Consider the following 20,190-nt stretch of genomic DNA (forward strand, 5'->3'; position numbering starts at 1 on the left):
AAGTGCACACTACGGCAACAGCAGTGTGACATAAATATGTCACAAACCGCATCCGGTATCCATCAGTGAGTTTCTTACAATGCGCTACTGGAATTTTAGACCATTCTTCTTTGGCCAACTGCTCCAGGTCTCTGAGATTTGAAGGGTGCCTTCTCTAAACTGCAATTTTCAGGTCTCTCCACAGGTATTCTATGGAATTTAGGTCTGGACTCATTGCTGTATCCAGTGCTTTCTCTCAAAACATTTTCTAGTGCTTTTAAAGTGTGTTTTGGGTCATTGTCCTGCTGGAATACCCTTGACTTATTACCTCTGAGGCAGACGCAGCTTTGTCACACTGGGCCCTACATTATGCTGCAACATTTGTTGGTAGTCTTCAGACTTCATAATGCCATGCACAGGGTCAAGCGGTCCAGTGCCAGAGGCAGCAAAGCAACCCTAAAACATCAGGGAACCTCCACCATGTTTGACTGTGGGGACCGTGTTCTCTTCTTTGAAGGCCTCGTTTTTTTCCTGTAAATTCTATGTTGATGCCTTTTCCCAAAAAGCTCTACTTTTGTCTCATCTGACCAGAGAACATTCTTCCAAAAGGTTTTTGGCTTTCTCCGGTAAGTTTTGGCAAAATCCAGCCTGGCTTTTTTTATGTCTCTGGGTCAGAAGTGGGGTCTTTCTGGGTATCCTACCACAGAGTCCCTTTTCATTCAGACGCGACAGATAGTACGGGTTGACACTGTTGTACCCTCGGACTGCAGGAAAGCTTGAACTTGTTTGGATGTTAGTCGAGGTTCTTTATCCACCATCTGCACAATCTTTCGTTGAAATCTCTCGTCAATTTTTCTTTTCCATCTTCATCTATGGAGGTAAGCCACAGTGCCATGCGCTTTACACTTATTGATGACACTGCGTGCAGTAGAGACAGGAACATTCAGGTCTTTGGATATAGACTTGTTGCCTTGAGATTGCCCATGCTTCCTCACAATTTTGCTTATCAAGTCCTTGGACAGTGGTATTTTTGGTCTTCTTTCTTTTCTCCATGCTCAATGTGGTACACACAAGAACACAGGACAGAGGTTGAGTCAACTTTAATCCATTTTAACCCTTGAGAGTCGAAGGACGCGCCGGCGCGTCCTCAGCGCACGTCGTCTTTGAAGCACCCTCGCGTTTTAATTACGTCACCCACATGCCGTTGGTTGGTCTCGTTTTAAAGTGCGGAAGTTGCGGTTTACTCTCGTTGTTATTTGAAGTCAATCGACCAACTAAAACGTGAGATATTGTCATTTAAGTTTTATAGTTTTATTGTCCTCTCAAAAAAACATTAAAACGCTGCATGGATCATTTGTTTATGTCTATATTTCCATAATTTCTTGTCCTTTTTCAAAACGGAAGCTCCATGAAAAAAACACAAATCAAACGAACCCTTTCGAAGTCACAGTGGAAGCACAAAATGCGTTTTATTTTTTTATAAATATAACTGCCGTGCGAGGTTCCACCGAACGAGAGGCAGGAGTGTTCTGACGCAGCGAGGGGGCGAGCGACTTTGTGTGACTTTGAGGATGAACGGAAAACTAAATTTAGCGCAAGCAATTGTGCTTTTTGATCAACTTGAGGAAGAGGGTGGTCCAAATTCGTCATCATCGTCTTCCTCGGAAGAGTCCTCGAGTGAAGATAGTGACGGATTTGAACACGTGGGTGACGCCATCGACGAGCAGAGGTAAGCCAACTCACTTTTTTTTTCTTTTTTTTTTTTTTAATGCTGTAAAAGTTTCTTTTGATATTGCAAGACAAAGTTAATTTTGATGCAATATAAGTGCGTGTTTGTGTATGTAATAATAAAATGTGCATATCAGATCAAAGTATAATTTGTGGTCTTCTTTCTATATGAAGATTAGGGATGTAGCACATATTCAGCTACGGTATTCTTTCTATTGTCATACATAAAGATTTCCATTATTATTTATTGCTGTATATATTTTTATTTTATGCTTTATTATTTTCATAAATACTGACTTTTGTTTCATGTACATTTATAGTGACAATGAAAGTAAAGTGAAATGAAAATGGAAGGGTGGAAAGAGGACCGACACCCCATGGAAGTGTGGGCTGTGATGTAGCCCTGTGTCTAATTCCAGGACGAAACTGCTTTTCGGAGTGGCATGCCTGAAAAAAATTTAACTTGTTTATTGTAAATATTTTTGAAAATACTTTTTTCCCCAATGTTATATATATATTTTTTTTCCCACAATCAGTCTTCTCAATTTGTGTATATAAATGTGTGTTCAAGAAGCTTGATTGTGTGTACATAGTTTTCATCAGGTGATGGGCCGCAATACCTAAACTCATAAAGAGATGGCCTCTAAACACTTTTTGTGTTAGATGGTATATTTTTTCACTGTTCTTCACTGTTTGGTCTGCTGTATATAACCTGTTTTGACTAGAGCATGTATAAATGCAAAAAACGCCTATGGCTATACCTGTTGTTTATGTTGAATTGTCAAATAAAAGACTATTTATTCTAAATTTTTTTGGTTGAATGTTCATCCTAACATGTTGAATAAATATTACAAAGTTTCAAAACGGTTCATTACGCATGTTTGGTTGTCAATTGGACATCAATATTAAAAATTTTGACAAAACGATTTTGGAATTTTTGGTCTTTTTAGGCCCAAAATTATGATTTATAATTGGTCAGTGAAGGAAACAACAGTTTGGACATGAAGTTCAAGGTGTCACAAAAAAAGGGACCAAACCAGGCCATCGTAAACAATTCTGTCTTTGAAATATAAAGGCAACTTCAAAGGCATGCAAAATCAGACAAAATAGGCCCAGACCTTAAAGGGTTAACTGGCTGCACGTGTGATTTAGTTATTGCCACCACCTGTTATGTGCCACAGGTACAGTGGGGAGAACAAGTATTTGATACACAGTCAATGGGAAAACCCATTGGCAGTGTATAAAATACTTGTTCTCCCCACTGTAAGTAACAGGTGCTGTTAATTACACAAATTAGAGAAGCATGACATGATTTTTCAAAGCGTGCCAATACTTTTGTCCGGCCCATTTTGGAGTTTTGTGTAAAATGATAATGATTTAAAAAAAATTGTGTGTTTTTTCATTGCAAGCAAAACAAATGAAGATATTACTACCAAAGCATTTGTAATTGCAATCATTTTCTGGGCGAAATTGAGCATTATCTGACAGAATTGCAGGGTGCCAATACTTTTGGCCAGCAGTGTATACTTTGTCTTGTAACTGTCATCTATTTTCCAAACTGTTTACTTTGTTCAGGGGCACATGGGTTCTGTCCATCCACACTGCTATACCGAGAAAAGAAGCAGCCAGTAACCCTTAGTTAATGTAAGCCCAGACTGTGACCTGGTATAGGGCACCTTTCTGCGGGGCAAATTCTTTCTGTGTAAACCCTTAGACTAGTGTCAAATGTGTGATATATGAAAGATATACACTGTGGAAACTTGCTCAACATGTGCCGAAATTTACGTACTTGCTCTCCTGTCACGTTGAGCATTGATTTTAGATCTCTTGCATTGAATATGGACACCTGTGAAACAGTTATTGATTAAAAATCATAGATTATATGGGTAACGGATTTTTCTTTTTTGTTAATGAATACATTGAATTAATTTATTTGTACTCCTTACTAAACCATACAGCATGAGTCCTTTTGGAACTCCTGTGATGAAATCTGCAACAAAGACAACAAGTCGCAAAAGGTTAGAGCTGATAAAAGACTGAAACAATGTTTACACTTTTTGAGGTCTTTTTCCCTCCTCCCTCCCATATATGTCAAAACTGCAGGAGATTGTCAGTCAAGTGTGTGGGGACTAAGTGGTGTTTGAGCTGAAGGGGTCAACAAATTCTGCCCCCTTGTGTGTTTTGGAACTCGGCACTGTCAACATAGCCCTCACCTTCCTCATCATCCCCACTGAACTCGCCTCCAGCCACGGAATAACCTGCATTGAGATGAGTCAGATTTAAAATAGTCGGAAAACATGTAGCCCAGTTACATTCATACAGAATGTTACAAAACAGCAAAAAATAAGTACCCGGTACTAGAAATCTACGTAGGTGTTATGTCTAGGGTTGTTCAATCATGTTTTTTTGCTCCCGATCGTTTTAGTTTGAGTATCTGCCGATCCCGATATTTCCCGATCCGATTGCTTTTTTTTTGCTCCCAATTAAATTCCAGTCATTCCCGATAATTTTTCCCGATCATATACATTTTGGCAATGCATTAAGAAAAAAATGAATAAAACTCTGATGAATATATACATTCAACATACTGTACAGTACATAAGTGCTGTTTTTTTTTATTATGACAATAAATCCTCAAGATGGCATTTACATTATTAACATTCTTTCTGTGAGAGGGATTCACGGATAGAAAGACTTGTGACTTTGTATATTGTGACTAAATATTGCTATCTAGTGTATTTGTTGAGCTTTCAGTAAATGATACTGTAGCCTGACCCAAATGCATGATGGGAAGTGGAACCATGACTGTGCGCAGTGCTACCAATTGATATATCTTCTCTGCGTTGGGAAATAACATAAGGTGTTAAGAAGAAGATCAATTGCTACCTTGCTTTCCCACATTGCTTCCCATGATATTACTGCCATTATCGGGATAAATTTAATAACCCTACCGTAAGCCTAAACTAAAGACTGTGGATGAGTGTAACATATTATGTCTGTAACGTTAAATAAAATTAGAAAATGATTTAATTAAAATATATATACATATATTTAAAAAAGGCATGGCCGATATTTTTTTGCCGATTCCGATACTTTGAAAATGACGTGATCGGACCCAATCGATCGGTTCCGATCGATCGGGACATCTCTAGTTATGTCCTTAGGGGTGTTTCTAATGTTTTGCTCTTTGGATAACCAAAATATTATACAAGCTCCTGTCCTCTTAAAGCGACCGGTGAGTTTACAGTATGCAGCAACCTACAGCAATGGAACTGTAATGATAATAGTCTGTACAATAATAATTCCTTACCCAAGTAACTGTCATCATAGCTTCCCTGCACCTGTCTTGTTTGAATCTGTCCAGCAACCGACAGTAAAAAATATGAAGGGTAATAGGCCTTAACGATCTCATCTGGCATTGCTGATATCAGCTGACCTAGGAAATGATTAAGGTAAAACAGGTTATCTGCTATTCAAATGATGATTGAGTGTTATCACGAGCCATTTAGCTGACTCTATTTGAAGATATCCATATTTGCGTGAGCTCACCTTGCCAGTAAAAGCTGCCTGGTCCACCAAGAACAACTCTTCCATCCTGACACACATAATAGCAGGAATTTGTGTGAAACCAGTTTCTTCTGAATAATAATAAATGACAATAAACTCCTTCAGCCTGTTATAAACTGTTTAAACTTCAGTGACTACTTTATTCAAAATGCAACAATAACTATGAGATGAATTACAACTATTGTTCTCACCTTGGTGAAGTCAGCACTAAATCCTCCTTGACAATAGCCCTGTCCTGCAGGTCCATGTCTTTCTGCAGTTGAAAAATATAAATTAAAAACTCCTTGTTGGTTAACATAGATTTACATCATAAAACTAGTGAAACACTACACTAGCTACATAACAATGCACATGCCTGAGGATGGGCGTATGTGTAAATGTAATCATAAGAAACGGAGGCAACCTCTCGGCTCTTAAAACTACACATTTCTATAAGGTTTGTGATGTTTTTTTTAATGTGTGTAGTTGGAAAAATTCATCATTTTATGTCTGATTTATTTTGACATTCATAACATATTAGTCAAACTCTGATACTGTATAAACTTTGGTCACGATCTTCTTTAACCATTCTGTTTACTATCCAGGGTAGTGAGCACACTGCTCATTACATGTAAGATGTTCAAACTTTAAATATCAAGTAAATGTGGTGAGTTTCGGTTAAAAGCAAAAGCAAGGAAAGTTTTGTCCGATAGACATGCTTATCATAAACACTTAAAGGTGTTCATTAATTGAATAACCACACAATTCTAACAGTACAAGCAGGAAAACATAGTAAAATGATTATATTGAAAAATCATTTCATTGAACATCAATAGTATGGTAACTCATTTATTGCTTAATAACATTCATTAACATTGCAGTACCTTACCTGTTCGACAAGGAGCATATTCCACAAATGATTTGAGGCTGTCCACTGAAAGGTAACAAGTTCCGGTCATATCAGAGAAGGGGGTATCATGTTCGGTCCTCCAATAATACCTGGGAGCACAAGCCTAAAAAGCACAGACCAAAATGTACAGTATAAAGAACCACAGATCTCAACAAATTTCAAATAAATGAGTCTTACCAGAATATTGTTGCCTTTGGAACGTATAGTCGCTCCAAACCACTGATTGGACTTGAACTCAACCCGAGTGTTCACATCATTTATAAAGAAATACTGATCACCTACAAAAGGATAGAGGACAAAAATCATTCCAAACCACTTCTAAAAGCACCTAAGCCATGTGATCAAAAGGGAAATTGATGGTCTCATGTTTTATCAGTAATTGATAGAGTGCTTCCAAAGCTTCTCAATGCATGTTCCAGTGTTTTATGTTCTGTATTTAAAGTATGTAATATACTGTACATCATGTGTTTATGCTAATTAAATGGATTAAAAGCCTATTAAGGTGTAAGTACGCTTAAAGTGTGTTAATGAAGCGTTCAAACTTCTGTACTCCACGCCGCCAAAGGGATTTTGCTCCCTGTTCAGAGGAGAAAAAAAAACACTACTACATTTACAGTATAACTTTGAGCAGTGGGAGAAATAACAGCAGATGTCATCTTGATGTATACTAGATGTTACTCAGCAGATGTCACCTTGATGTATACTAGATGCTACTGAGCTGATCCCACCCTGTAGCAGTTGCTACTGTATCTTGGGGAGCAGCCAAAAACAATAGCATTAAATCTGCTAATAATATTAGTGATAGTTATGCAGAGGTGGGTAGTAACGCAATACATGTACTCCGTTACACTTACTTGAGTAACTTTTTGAGAAAAATGTACTTGTAAGAGTAGTTCTACTAAGCCATGCTTTTTACTTTTACTTGAGTAGATTTGTGAAGTAAAATCGCTACTCTTAATCCGCTACTTTGGGCTACACAAGAGTCGTTACATTTTTCCTCTTTATTCTACATATTAGATTTATTTATTATTTTGCCAGCGATGCCAAGAGTAGCTCTAATAACTTCACCAATTAGATGTTGCAATAATAATCACATGACTCCATTAAACCAAACAGATGCAAGCTTGCCGTTCTATGATCACGCCAGCCTGTTCAATCACATGGCATCTTTAAAGCACTGTAAAAAATGAAGTATTTGACATAGAGTGCTGCCCTCAACATGACTCAAAATTGCGGATTTAAACCTTTCTCCCAGTTTTTATTAGGCACCGATTGACTACGGAAAAGCGGAGATATGATCCTTTTAATTTCATAATAGTTACTACAGTGATATGAAAAAGTATCTGAACCTTTTGGAATTTCTCACATTTCTGCATAAAATCACCATCAAATGTTATCTGATCTCTGTCAAAATCACACGGATGACAAACTGTGTCTGGTTTAACTAAAACCACCCACATTTATAGGTTTTCATATATTTTTATGAGGACAGTATGCAAACAATGACAGAAGGGGAAAAATAAGTAAGTGAACCAACCCAATTTAATATTTCATGCCCCCCGTTTGGCAGCAATGACTTCAACCAGATGCTTCCTGTAGCTGCAGATCAGTCTGAAGTCACATGAATTGCTGTCTTTAGGTCATGCCACAGCATCTCAATAGGGTTCAAGTCTACACTTTGAGTTGGACACTCCAGAATGTGTATTTTGTTCTTCTGAAGCTATTCTGATGTTGATTTACTTTAGCTTCAACTGTCTGACAGACAGGCTCAGGTTTTCCTGCAAAACATCCTGATAAATTTTTGAATTTATTCTTCCATTAATGATTGCAAGATGTCCAGCCCCTGGGATAGCAAAGCAGCCCCAAATGATGATGCTCCCTCCACCATGCTTCACGGTGGAGATGAGGTGTTGATGTTGGTGAGCTTTTCCATTTTTACTCCTCACATGACATGTGTTACTCCCAAACAATTCAGGGATGCTAACATTGCCTTTCATACAGCACATCCTTTGGTTCTGGTATGAGCTTGCAAAGCAACAACTGATCAGGTCTGGTTGACGAGTTGACGTACCACGTCTTCTGTAGCTAGCCATAAAATAACAGTATTGTAAGTGAGCTTGTACAGTAACGGAAACCCTGTGATCATCAAATGCTGCCCTTATCGCTTCCTGCCTTCCTGATGGAGGTGATTATCTTTTTGTGGTGGGGCCAGCACATATTCTCTGGGGTCCTCCTCCCAGTATTAACTACCATAATTTGAGTGCAACACTGCAAAGAGTGGACAGCTTACTAAAGGGTGGACTTGAGAAAGGTTACAACCACTGTACAAACAGGTTTAAAAGGGTGGTGAGTCTTCTGGCCTCCAGGTCAAACACAGGGCCAAATTACTCTATGTCTTGTAGAGAGTCAATTAAAAACTTCCAAAACACACTACCTTGCTTGTCAAAGTTGATAAAACTGCAGTTAGCTTGGTATTGGTGGCACAGGAAGACGGCTCCTCCTTCAGTAATTCCAGGCTGGGTTGTGTTGGCTTTTGGGGCCCCTATCAAAATGCTCACACTAGAAAGAAGAAAGGAAGATTAAACATCATAGTTGTGATGAAGAAAAGATTTTGAAATGAAAATGTATCACAAAAGAAACAAATAATATAAAAAAATTTAGCATTAAAATGTGCGAACGTGATTGCGATGATAGGTGATAACCGTAAGCTTTCTTGCGATTGCTATGACCAACTCAATTTATCGCTTAATAGCGTGTGAATTAGAGGTTAGCATGTTTGCTTCAAATTCTCAGATCAAGGGTTCTATCCTGGACTCTGTCCTTTCTGTGTGGAGTTTGCATGTTCTCTCCTTGCCTGCGTGGGTTTTCTCCGGGTTCTCCGGTTTCCTTTCACATCCCCAAAACACACTGTACATGGTAGGCTGATTGGACACTCCAAAAGATTTCAATGCTCTTATACTAAATTTCCTACTCTTAGGTGGAGAGTGACATGCACACGTTAAGCTAAGAGTGGCCGATGACATTAACAGATATCAGACTAAATATGTACTCCTACTCCTCCATCTTCCCACAGTAGCAGCAATAGTTTTTTTTTTTTTTTTTTTTTTTGAGCTCCAACGCTTGAAGGCATCACTAAGTCAAAGACAACATCTCAAAAATAATATTATGCAACAACCAGACAAAGCATTTTTCACATGCTTTAGTTAAGAGGTCCAGATTGCTACCAGGCATTTAAATAGACAACAGACTAATAGTAATGGACTAATCCACAAACAATATTAGAGATATGAGGAGAGAAAAACTAATATAATATACAGGAATATTTATTATTATTTTATATTCAGTGTACAATTTACGCAAAATAGATTGAAGTCCTGAAGAGCATCCATTTTCAATACAGCTTTTCATGTTTATGGTCAAGAGCTGTTGGCTATCCCACCTGTCTTAAGCAAAAGACAGACTACTTCCAACTATCTATCCATTTTTACAGACTGAAGGTCTGTCAAGTCAACACTCAAGAAATTGTTGTTTTTCTTGTTGTTGTTCTTCTTGTCCTTGTTCTTCTTGTGGACACTAATGCTGCAGTCCTACTCATCCGTCATCCGTGAATCGATCATTTTGAAGCTTGGTAGCTATCTGTCAATTGGCAGAGCCTGATTTGTGATTTTTTTTAATTTATTTATTTATTTATTTTGGGGTATCAGGGCTGATTAATTAAATGCAGATCTATTGTTGCTGTATGTTACGAGTTAGCTAGTAGAGGGCATGCACGATCTTCGTCAAAGCCTTCAGCCTGTAGTGTTTTGTAGCACACCTGTGCTTGTTGGGAAAGTAAATGATTTTAATTTCCCTTTATGGTCCGAAAAACATGGTACCGTAATTTTCGGACTATAAGCCGCTACTTTTTCCCCTCAGTTTGAATCCTGCGTCTTATAGTCCAGGGCGGCTTATTTGTTGATTTATTTGGGTTATTAGGTAACACTTTATTTGACAGCGGCATCTTAAGAATGCCATAAGACCATCATAATTATGACATGACACTGTCATGGTCATTAATGAATGCTGATGACAGTTGTCATTAAGTGTCATCCGGCAAATTATGTCACTAACTCTATTTTTATCCAGCTCGGAACTTTTACATTCATTCAAAAGTGAGATAATTTGTCGGATGACACAAAATGACATCTGTCATAAGCACTCATTGACACTAATAGCAGTGTCATGTCATAATTAAGATGGTCTTATGAAAGTCTTATGGTGCCACTGTCAAATAAAGTGTTACCAATTACCATAACTAGCAATTAATGACACAATTGGAACAGTAACTTAAGAAATAATTAGCATAGAACATGAATTTTGATTATTTTCATCTGTAGCGCTGCAATGCATGCTAGGAGGCATGTTGTATGACAACATTTTTTACAGCAGGTGGCTGCAGAAGTGGACTGTCTCTTCCAAGGGAACAGTGATGGCCAAATGAAGATTTTGAAGCAATTAAGCTTTGCAGCCAATTGGTTCAAAGATTCATGGTGGTTCATTTGGTCTTATGACATCTTATGATACCGCTGGCAACTACAGTGTTACCGGTTAATATCTTTTGTTGTAAATATCCCATAATACAGTGAGGACAGCTGCGGCTTACAGTCCAGTGCGGCTCATCTATGAACAAATGCCGTTTCGTGCCAAATTTGGTGGGTGGCGGCATATAGTCAGTTGCGCATTATAGTCCAAAAATTACAGTAGTTGTTTTATAAAAAGTTGGCAATGAGTAATGTTTTCAGCCCTGCAGTTGAGTCAGTCTCAGTGCTTCAATTGAGGACAAGACACACAGAAACGAACCGTCTGTTCCACCCACTCGCTCTGCTTGACCATCACTGACTTCATACCGTTCGTTACAATATTTTCGACAATATATAACAATGCGTGCTTTGTAAGCAATTGTTTGTGCAATAACTGAGTAAGGGTTCCACTGTTTGGTTGTGTGGTTCCACTGTTTCTTCAATAGGTGAGATTGCAGTGAGCTGAAATGCTAACAACTCTAATTACTTTAATGTCCATTTTCAATGATAGGAAATGGTTCAAATGTCCAAATACTAAGTTAAAATATTTTTGCTTCTTATTTTATTGCCCACTTAGTTTCTTCAATCTAGAAGATTAACTTTAAATTGCTTGTTGACATTTTCCAGGGTCAGAGGGGCCACTTGACATGGTTTGATGTGACAGTCACTATAGTTGTTATGGTGACATAAGTTCAGGTGTGAATGGATAATGAGACAGAAGGGGATTTTGTGATAGTTGGTGTTGCCAATGTTTTGAATGAATGAGTTTTAAACAGATAAAAATTAATTTGTCAATTATCAGTTGTGCAGTAGTGATTTTTTATCTTATCTTCAACTGTGTTGTCTTTGGGTTTTTTGGCTTCAAAATGCGGATACCTTTTGCTACATCTAGACATTAAAGAGTTTCTTTAGGGCGTAGGCTGATTAATGTACTTTCAAAACTGTAGAACTTTGACTTGTTCATCAAAGAGGAAATAAAAGGAGGAAGCTAAGAATAGAGCGGTTAAGGAGTCAACTTAAGGTGCCAGAGCTGTACATGAGTCACTTGATTAACACATTTACTCTTTTTTATATCACCACAGCTCATCTTTAGTTGCACTAAGGATTCATCTTTCATCTTTTTCTCTTGTTTCACTGTGAAATATACAACTATGTCTTTCAGTCACCATAGCCCAATTTTCACTGATGAATATTTCATCCAAAATGGCCAAAAACGTAAGGAGCACTGCTTTTTGTACAGCAGCCATATTGACATGATACAACTGTAAATAGTAGGACAGGTAGAAATAACATGATCGCATTATCAATGTTAAACCACCATGATATGTGTGGAAATTTGAGCAATCTTCCATGACCCAGAAGTAATTTTTCGTATTTGTGTGCATCTAAAACAGTATGATACCGGGAATGGAGTTCATATTTTGACACACTTTTAACTCGAGGCGTGACAAAATATCGAAATGTTGATATATCGTGATACTTTGTATCCCAAAAGGTTATCGATATGCTCCTGCCAAGAATCGAGATATCGTTTTAAAAAGGTGTCAATGTCTAAAAAAATGTAATAAAAATGAACCAACAAGTTGATACCAAAATCTTCCACCATAATACTATCTCAGTTAACTCTAAAGGCTGAGTTATGCTTCTGCGGCAGACCTACGCCGCCAAGGCAGACCCGATTTACGACCCTTCGCCGTAGCCTGACTTGCATCTCCTCAATTTTCTGACTTCGCGTCGCGCCAACGCGTGGAGACGTGACGCAGGTGGACAGTGATTGGTCCGCTCAGACTGTTGTTTCCGGTTCAGTGCGAAATCACCGCCATTTTCAAACATTGTTGTGCTACATGAAAAAAATGGACCAAGCCGACGACAACATCTACAATGTCTCGTCAAGACATTATAAAGATTGCCAAATGGCAAACAATTCGTGAAGATCCACATTCAAGCGTTTCATCTTGCATTGTTTATTTTGCTTCTCCTTTGGTATTGTGTAACCAGAAGAAAACTAGAGGAAGTCGACAAGCGTCCCCCAAAACCGTACAAACACAAGGCCACACCCCTTTAGTGGCTTGGCGGTGAATTACAGAGCAACACTGCAGAACTATCGAATTTTCATTGACGCCGTAGTCTCTTTGTCGTCACCGAAACACAGGAGCATAACTCAGGCTTAAGGCTGCATTGACGGTGCTGGACGCCAAATCCATTTAGAAATGGAACGTTCGTTCATTCGAAACCAGAGCATTCACAGTCATTCTGTCCGATTTTCGGTGCATTTCCAGGTCAATTGCTGTTCATTTTAGGGCAATTTGAATCACTGCCTATTCATTTGGGTGATTCCTTGTTCTGTAACTCAAAATAAATGGGAAGTGACCCATAAAATACCCCCAAATCAACAGGAAGTAACTGAAAATCAACAGGTAAATGACCATAAATGGCACAAAATGACCTCATTGCCTGGCATTGGCTGCCACTGACGGCCATAGACATACAATCAGTTTGAAGTGGCTTCGTTCATTCGCTGCCACCCTCCCACTTCAAATGGATTGGACGTCTACTAGTGCTAAACTCATTCCAGTTCACAGCAGAGGCTTGTTTTTCTGTTTATTAGTTATTTGTAGAATATCCTAGAATGATTTCCTGACCAATGTATCGATAATCGTTGTATCGCCATATCGTCAGATCATCATTATCGTGAGCTTTGTATCGCAAATCGTATCGTATCGTGAGGTACCAAGAGGTTCCCACTCCTACTTTTAACTATTGTGTCATTACACTTAAAAGGAAGATTATTTACCCCCACAAATATTATTACTCAATTCCAGCCCGGTTGGTTAAAATGATGTGATTTAAGATGTTATTCACATAATAGTAGATTAAATAAACTAAATAGTTTACTGACTGTGAAAATGCAGACTCCAGAAAAGAAAAAAAAAACTCTTAACCTCTTTAGCAGAATGAAAACATTCTACTCCTGCAGAGCATCCTGTTTTCTTGTTTACCTACCACAGTGCAAGAATGGTTTGATTCACACTGGTCTGTCACGAGCTAAATCATTCCATGTCAGCAACTCACTGAATGATTTTAATTCTGCATTCTAAGAATTAGCCTACACGCTGTCTTTCCAATCTCTGTATGCTTGCAGGGCCAATTGGTAAAATTCCCAAATGCATAAAATTACTGCTGTTAACGATTACAATTTTTAATCGCAGTTAATCACATTTTTTCATTGATGACTTGTAATTAACTCACACTTTTTTGTTAAAAAAATTCCTTGATTTTTTTTTTCTGTCCCATTATTTTATCAAATTTTAATTATTAAAAAATAGGTGAAAACAATTATTCCGACTTCTAAATTGAACTATAAGCTTGTGAAAACAGGTAGTGCCACTCAAAACCTTTTTTTTTTCTTTTCCCCAGATGACCTGACACATCCTGTTTCTTATGTCTCAAACAACACTGTTTTAGAGTCAATAACAATGTTATCATTTTGAGCCAGATGAAAGTGTGAAATTATAACTATTTTGTATTATTTTGATATTGTTTCGAGATTTCTCACATTGATATTCATATTATTTGCCCCATTCACTACCACCTCCGAGTATATGTTGTGGTAGTTAATAGAAGAAGAAAAAAACTGTACAGAAATTCAAAGCCGCTAATGAGTTGTGTTGTATTGCTTTATGCAGACTACTTTCACATCATAGAGGGAACAGTTATCCACATTTATTGATTCGTTTTGTAATTTTTTTGTTTCCTCCTGTCTACTTGTGCAATTTGTCCGCTCATGTTGACAATGCCCCAGAGTCCAGGCACCCCCCCCCCCCCACACTCATCCAACACACAAACAGCACAGTGCCTAGATAATACAGTTTGCTCACTCAACTAAAAGTGACAAAATACACGACTCAAAATAGAGGCTTACTAAACTACCTGACCAACAGTAATTCATAGAAATTATACCCTTTCAGGGAAAGTGGTCACTATATATTGGACAGCTAGGTGATGATTTCTGATAATGCCTAAGTTGTTATTAATATACTTGAGAAAAGACAACTAATCATAATTTGTGCATGAAAGGGTTAATGAATTCATCGAGATCCTTATATGTAACATGCACCTCATCTCTGCCAAACTGCCTTTAGACCAAGCTGAAATAACCCAAGGTGACTCCTACCGTATTTTTCGGACTATAAGTCGCACCTGAGTATAAGTCGCACCAGCCATAAAATGCCCAACGAAGGGAAAAAAACATATATAAATCGCACCAGAGTATAAGTCGCATTTTTGGGGGAAATTTACTTGATAAAATCCAACACATAGAACAGATATGTCATCTTGAAAGGCAATTTAAAATAAAAATACAATAGAGAACAACATGATGAATAAGTGTACAGTGTGATAATGTTACATGATGCATGAACAACGAAATGCGAACGTGGCCGGTATGTTAACGTAACATAGCTATTAAGATTTATTCAGACAACTATAAACTATAGCATAAAGAACATGCTAACAAGTTTACCAAACCATCAGTGTCACTTCAAAACACCAAAATAACGTGTGAAATGATATAATAATGTGTTAATAATTTCACACATGAGTGGCTCCAGAGTATAAGTCGCACCCCCAGCCAAACTATGAAAAAACTGCGACTTATAGTCCGAAAAATACGGTACCCTTTCAGGGAAAGTGGTCACTGTATATTGGACAGCTAGGTGATGATTTCTGATCATGCCTAAGTTGTTATCAATATACTTGAGAAAAGATTACTAATCATAATATGTGCAAGAAAGGGTTAATGAATTCATCGAGATCTTCATCACTTGTCTTATATGTAACATGGACCTCATCTCTGCCAAACTGCCTTTAGACCAGTACTTCTCAAATAGTGGGGCGCGCCCGCCTGGGGGGGCGTAGAGCGATGCCATGGGGGGGCGCATGTGACCTCGGGGAACATGCATTTTTTGTTTTTTTTGCCGTACTGGAATAAAGTGTACTTGCACATCCACTCAGTAGGTGGTAGTGGCGCTCTCATTTTCAGAGTGCGCGCAGTATTTTTGAACTAAGGAAGAGCACTCAGCACACACAGACAACAGATATGAAGAGCAGTGTGCCACCGCCGTTTTCGAAAGCCGTTTTCCGACCGGACTCACTCACGCAGCGACCCACTGTCTTGTCCGGTTCTCACGTCGCTGCCCGAATAGTGCCATTTTCGGCTTGGGATCGTCACGACGACCGCCCTCACCTACGGTTCTACCTCGGCCGCCGAGAATGCGCTTTTTTCGTGCCGTTTGCCTTTTAGCTTTGACTTTTAATATAGTGGGTGATGAGGAAAGACCACTGTTTACTGTGTCTAAAAATAATTATAGCGGACAGCCAGAAGCCAAATCAATTAAGACGCCACTTAAAGACATTAGACCCCAATCTCATTGATAAGACGCTTGATTGTTTTTCAGTGAAAACGTGCCGAATATTGCCAACAATCGTCCTGCTTTGTCAGTGTTATATCAATCAGTAATCCCGTGAGCATTGTTAGCATGCTAATTGCAGAATAACTCCACACCAATGCAAAGGAGGTAAATACTGTGAGCCGCAAAAATAAAAGCTGTCCTGTCCAAGGACACTTTTTTTTTCTTCTTTTATTCAGTTTTGTTTTTTCGGTCAAATGTTTTGGCATATTGTCCTCATGAGTGAATGTTTCTAATCAATTTTATAATTTGTTATTATTTACTGATTTTATTACATTTTATTTTTCTGTATGGTCAAAAATGTACCTTGAGTGTATTTTTTACAGTTTGGATGTGACTTTTTTTTAAATTCAGGCAAATTGATGCACGTCAAGTCTTCTCTGTTACAAACAAAACAATGTTAATAAAGTTATACTTTATTATAAGTTGATCTATGTTACTTTTTCTCTTTATTAGAAAAAAAAAAGGACACAATATTAGGCAGATGCGTATTTATAATAGTAATTTTATAGACAAATGATACTATTTACAGTGGCGGCAGAGAGTTTGGGGGGGGGCACGAAACATTTACGTCTTCCTTGGGGGGGCGTGACAGAAAATAATTGAGAAGCACTGCTTTAGACCAAGCTGAAAGAACCCAAGGTGACTCCTAGTTATTTTATGTAGTAATAGGAACTTTCCCTTTAAAATCCGTCCCCTAAAATAAAAATGTGAGTATAATCACTTGCTCTCTGCAGTTTAAACCAGTGCTTTTAGTGCGACATTACTCACACACAGCCGTGCATGTCTGTTTCCAATCACTCTTGGACTGGAATCTGGAGTTGTGCGCGCGCGCTGGTGCTTTTTGCTTGCCCGTCTGTTAGTGTGTATGTGTGCGTGAGCGTGCGCAGAGAGCGCACGTGTGTGAACAGGAGCCTTACGTTTCCTCTCAGCTTTTTTTTTTTTCACATTGAACTGCTCAGTCCAAGGTATAGGAAAACATTCAAAGAAGCCACAAATAATGAATGAACAATGGTGCATAAATGCAAAAATAAAGAACTTTTTTTAGCAGACGAGCCCAAACAAAAAATACACATTAAAAACATCTTGAATGCTGATGATTTTAATAGTTTTGTTTTTCTAATGGTAAAAGATTCCATTTTTTTCCCCAAGTGATGAAATATTGAGACTAACCTGGATGAGTTACCATTGAAGAATTCCACAGAATAGCCAAAATAACTTCCAGGTGGTCCGGAGAAAACGACGCGTTTCTCTGTATCCAGATTAAAAGATTCGCAAAATTGAGCCACAAGCACTACAGGTACCACCAGCACGGCGAATGGACGTTTTCCCCATAACCGCGTAAATGAAGGTCCTGATAAGGTGCCCATCTCTCCTTCTGTGCGTCTTTTCTTTCATTGAAAAACTGTTGCGCAAAACACATCATCCGTGCTGTTCTGTGCGCAGGACAGTTTAGGTCTGACCATAAAGTTCTGACGTGAGTGGTTCGTGTAGCTCAATCAAACACATAGTGCAATGATCCAGAGGAGTGAATTGTGAATTGTGGAGAACAGAAAAGTCAAAAGTGGGAAGGGCTCGGTGCAGACTCATTTGGGGTGGAGCTTTTCACTGACACAAGACTATAGTCGACTGTTTCTTGCAGATACAATTTGATGTCAAATCTAATGTCATTTTAGGGGTATGATGTTGTACAATTGTCCTGTAGTTGATAGCGATAAAGCCATGTTCATTCAAAACATGTGACCTTTACATAAATCTAGACAAGACAAAAAGATTATGAAACTCAGGGCAGCATGTCTACTCTGAAGAGACCACAGAATTAACATCTAATTTCTCTTAACATGCCTCAATGCAGTTTGACAATGTACCGATAATATATGTAACTCGATAATCAGTATGTGTAGATAATTAGGATACTTTGCTTTTAAATTTTGTATTTGAAATAGATTATCAAGTAAAAATGGTTACATTGTGAATGGAGGAATTATTGCAAAGATTCTCATGCACTTTTTGATCAGCTGTAATTGCTGGGTACTTTTATTGTCATTCATCATTTACAGGTCTTGATTAAAAAAAATCAGTCAGGAAACTGCAGCTAGTACAGAGTACTTACAAATACAAGGAAACTGGACTACATTACACCGGTTGTGAAATCGTTACACTGGCTTCCAGTGAGTCAAAGCATCTAGACCCCTAAGGTTGTCTGGAACCAGTCTCCTGTATGTTCCAAGAACAAGAACCAAGCAGGGTGAGGCAGCATTTAGTTATTATGCTCACCACCTCTGGAACAAGTTACCTGAAGGTCTGAAGTGTGGTCAAACTGGTAGCTCTCTTAGATCAGGGCTAAAAACGGTATTTTCATCACAGCATATTCATAATTGTCTATATATTTCAAACTGCTAGCTATTTGCTTTTTATTCATTTTCTGCTTTATTCCCATATCAGAATTCAGTCATTAGTTGTTGTTTTTTAACTATTTGTGACCTAATGTGATTTGTATGTATAATTTTATTTCCTGTTTCAATTCTTTAACTTTTTGATTTAATGTGATTTTTATGAATCATTTTCTCTCTGCTCGTAGGTCTTCAAGTGATGTAAAGCACTTTGAATTGCCTTGTGTTAAATTGTGCTATACAAGTTAATTAGCCTTGCCTTGTCCTTGTTGAATACCAGGGTGAGTGTAAAAATTATATGACTTGTATTTTTTTTGTTTTTTTGTTTTTGTTCTGATTAGTAGAGACAGGAACAGCCTGGAAAAAAACATACTACGTTTGTCCTGGCAGAAAATGTGATGACTAAACTTGGAAAACCCAGAGGCATCCATCCATCTGCAGCTCTGCAGGTTCGTCTCATCCTGTTAAGAGATAAAGGTGCAATTTTGCAGACTGACAGGCAGGGAGGGGTTGGTGCTTGAAGAGCTGTGACTCATACCTGCGAGGCAGGAGAACTTGAAAAAATAAAAGTATATGTTATGGTATGTTGTTACTTTCTCTGATGAGGTCATACATCTGGATCTGGGCGTTACAGTATCCAGCAGTTTGTTTGATAAATATATGAGAGCAACATTTTAAAATAATGGATTTGGAATTTCCAATGTTTTGGACTTTTAGCCAGGGCTGGATTCTTACCTGATATATAAACAGCGAGACAGATGTACTATTACATGACTTTCAAAATCAACCAGCTGTATTAAAAGCAAACAATAGGAGTTGAAATATAGAATTTATGAGTAATAAGTACACAAATATCACTACAATGGAGCCTTCTCTTCTTTTAAAGTCCACTGTGATTGTAGGCAGTAGAACCAGACGAAGGGGAAAATACTCAGGTCCAATGCACCCTATGTAAAAATAATAATTAGTAAATACCATTACATAAGAGCGTTTGATTAAATTCCTAACAGACTGGTGCATGTCTCAACTATTCTAGGACGTCTGTACCCTCTATCGTTGTTGACCTCTACTGGCCCAAACGTAAACTGCAAAATGGCCCAGGATACACAGTAACTATCTTTCATCAACCTTCAAAGGACCAGTTCTTTGGCAGTTGTCTATTTCATGCTGTTCATTACTACCATTCTCTTGGATTTGCTATATGTGCAATTTTAAAATGTTTCTCATTGAGTTATTTTGGGTTTAATTTAATTGTCATCACTGCTAGCATTTTTCTTCAAGAACCTTGAATTCAAGACTGATTTAGCTTATTTTGGAGAAAAAGAATGCATTTTGAAACAGTTCCTGTTTCCTGTCAGAATCGCTGACTGGATTTCCAAATCAAGGGAGGAACTATATTACCTACAAGACAGATACTAATGACAATAATTAATGGTAGTTTGTTGAAACATTAGAATTCAGAAACAAAAATGCCAACTTTCTTCACAGGTAGCAAAAGCAGAATTAGCCATTAGGCCTTAGAGCAGAGAATCAATTTACTTAAGTTATATTAATCAAAATCCGAACAGCAGTAATTGCTGGTCTGTTGACTTTTTGAAAAAAAGAAA

At 38.0% G+C, this 20,190-nt stretch overlaps 1 protein-coding gene across 3 annotated transcripts in view; it reads right to left on the bottom strand.

Moving 5' to 3' along the window:
• The window catches only part of LOC130921802 (integrin alpha-5-like), a 58,912-nt gene extending 41,197 nt beyond the window's left edge, over window positions 1-17,715 (bottom strand). The window contains exons 1-10 of one of the 3 annotated variants that reach the window (XM_057846092.1): window positions 17,364-17,715; window positions 8,598-8,722; window positions 6,341-6,441; window positions 6,143-6,266; window positions 5,466-5,527; window positions 5,257-5,302; window positions 5,018-5,143; window positions 3,921-3,965; window positions 3,654-3,697; window positions 3,497-3,553 (exon numbers count right to left, since the gene is read on the bottom strand). In XM_057846092.1, coding sequence (XP_057702075.1) covers window positions 3,497-3,553; window positions 3,654-3,697; window positions 3,921-3,965; window positions 5,018-5,143; window positions 5,257-5,302; window positions 5,466-5,527; window positions 6,143-6,266; window positions 6,341-6,441; window positions 8,598-8,722; window positions 17,364-17,560 — 927 coding nt within the window. In that variant the 5' untranslated portion in view covers window positions 17,561-17,715. Of the gene's footprint in view, window positions 1-3,496; window positions 3,554-3,653; window positions 3,698-3,920; window positions 3,966-5,017; window positions 5,144-5,256; window positions 5,346-5,465; window positions 5,528-6,142; window positions 6,267-6,340; window positions 6,442-8,597; window positions 8,723-17,363 lie in introns of those variants that run through there. The other 2 variants (XM_057846095.1, XM_057846093.1) reach the window with 2 other exon arrangements.
• Window positions 17,716-20,190: the final 2,475 nt, after the last annotated feature.

This window comes from Corythoichthys intestinalis, chromosome 9 (genome assembly GCF_030265065.1).
Source record: "Corythoichthys intestinalis isolate RoL2023-P3 chromosome 9, ASM3026506v1, whole genome shotgun sequence".
NCBI classification, from domain to species: Eukaryota; Metazoa; Chordata; class Actinopteri; order Syngnathiformes; family Syngnathidae; genus Corythoichthys; species Corythoichthys intestinalis.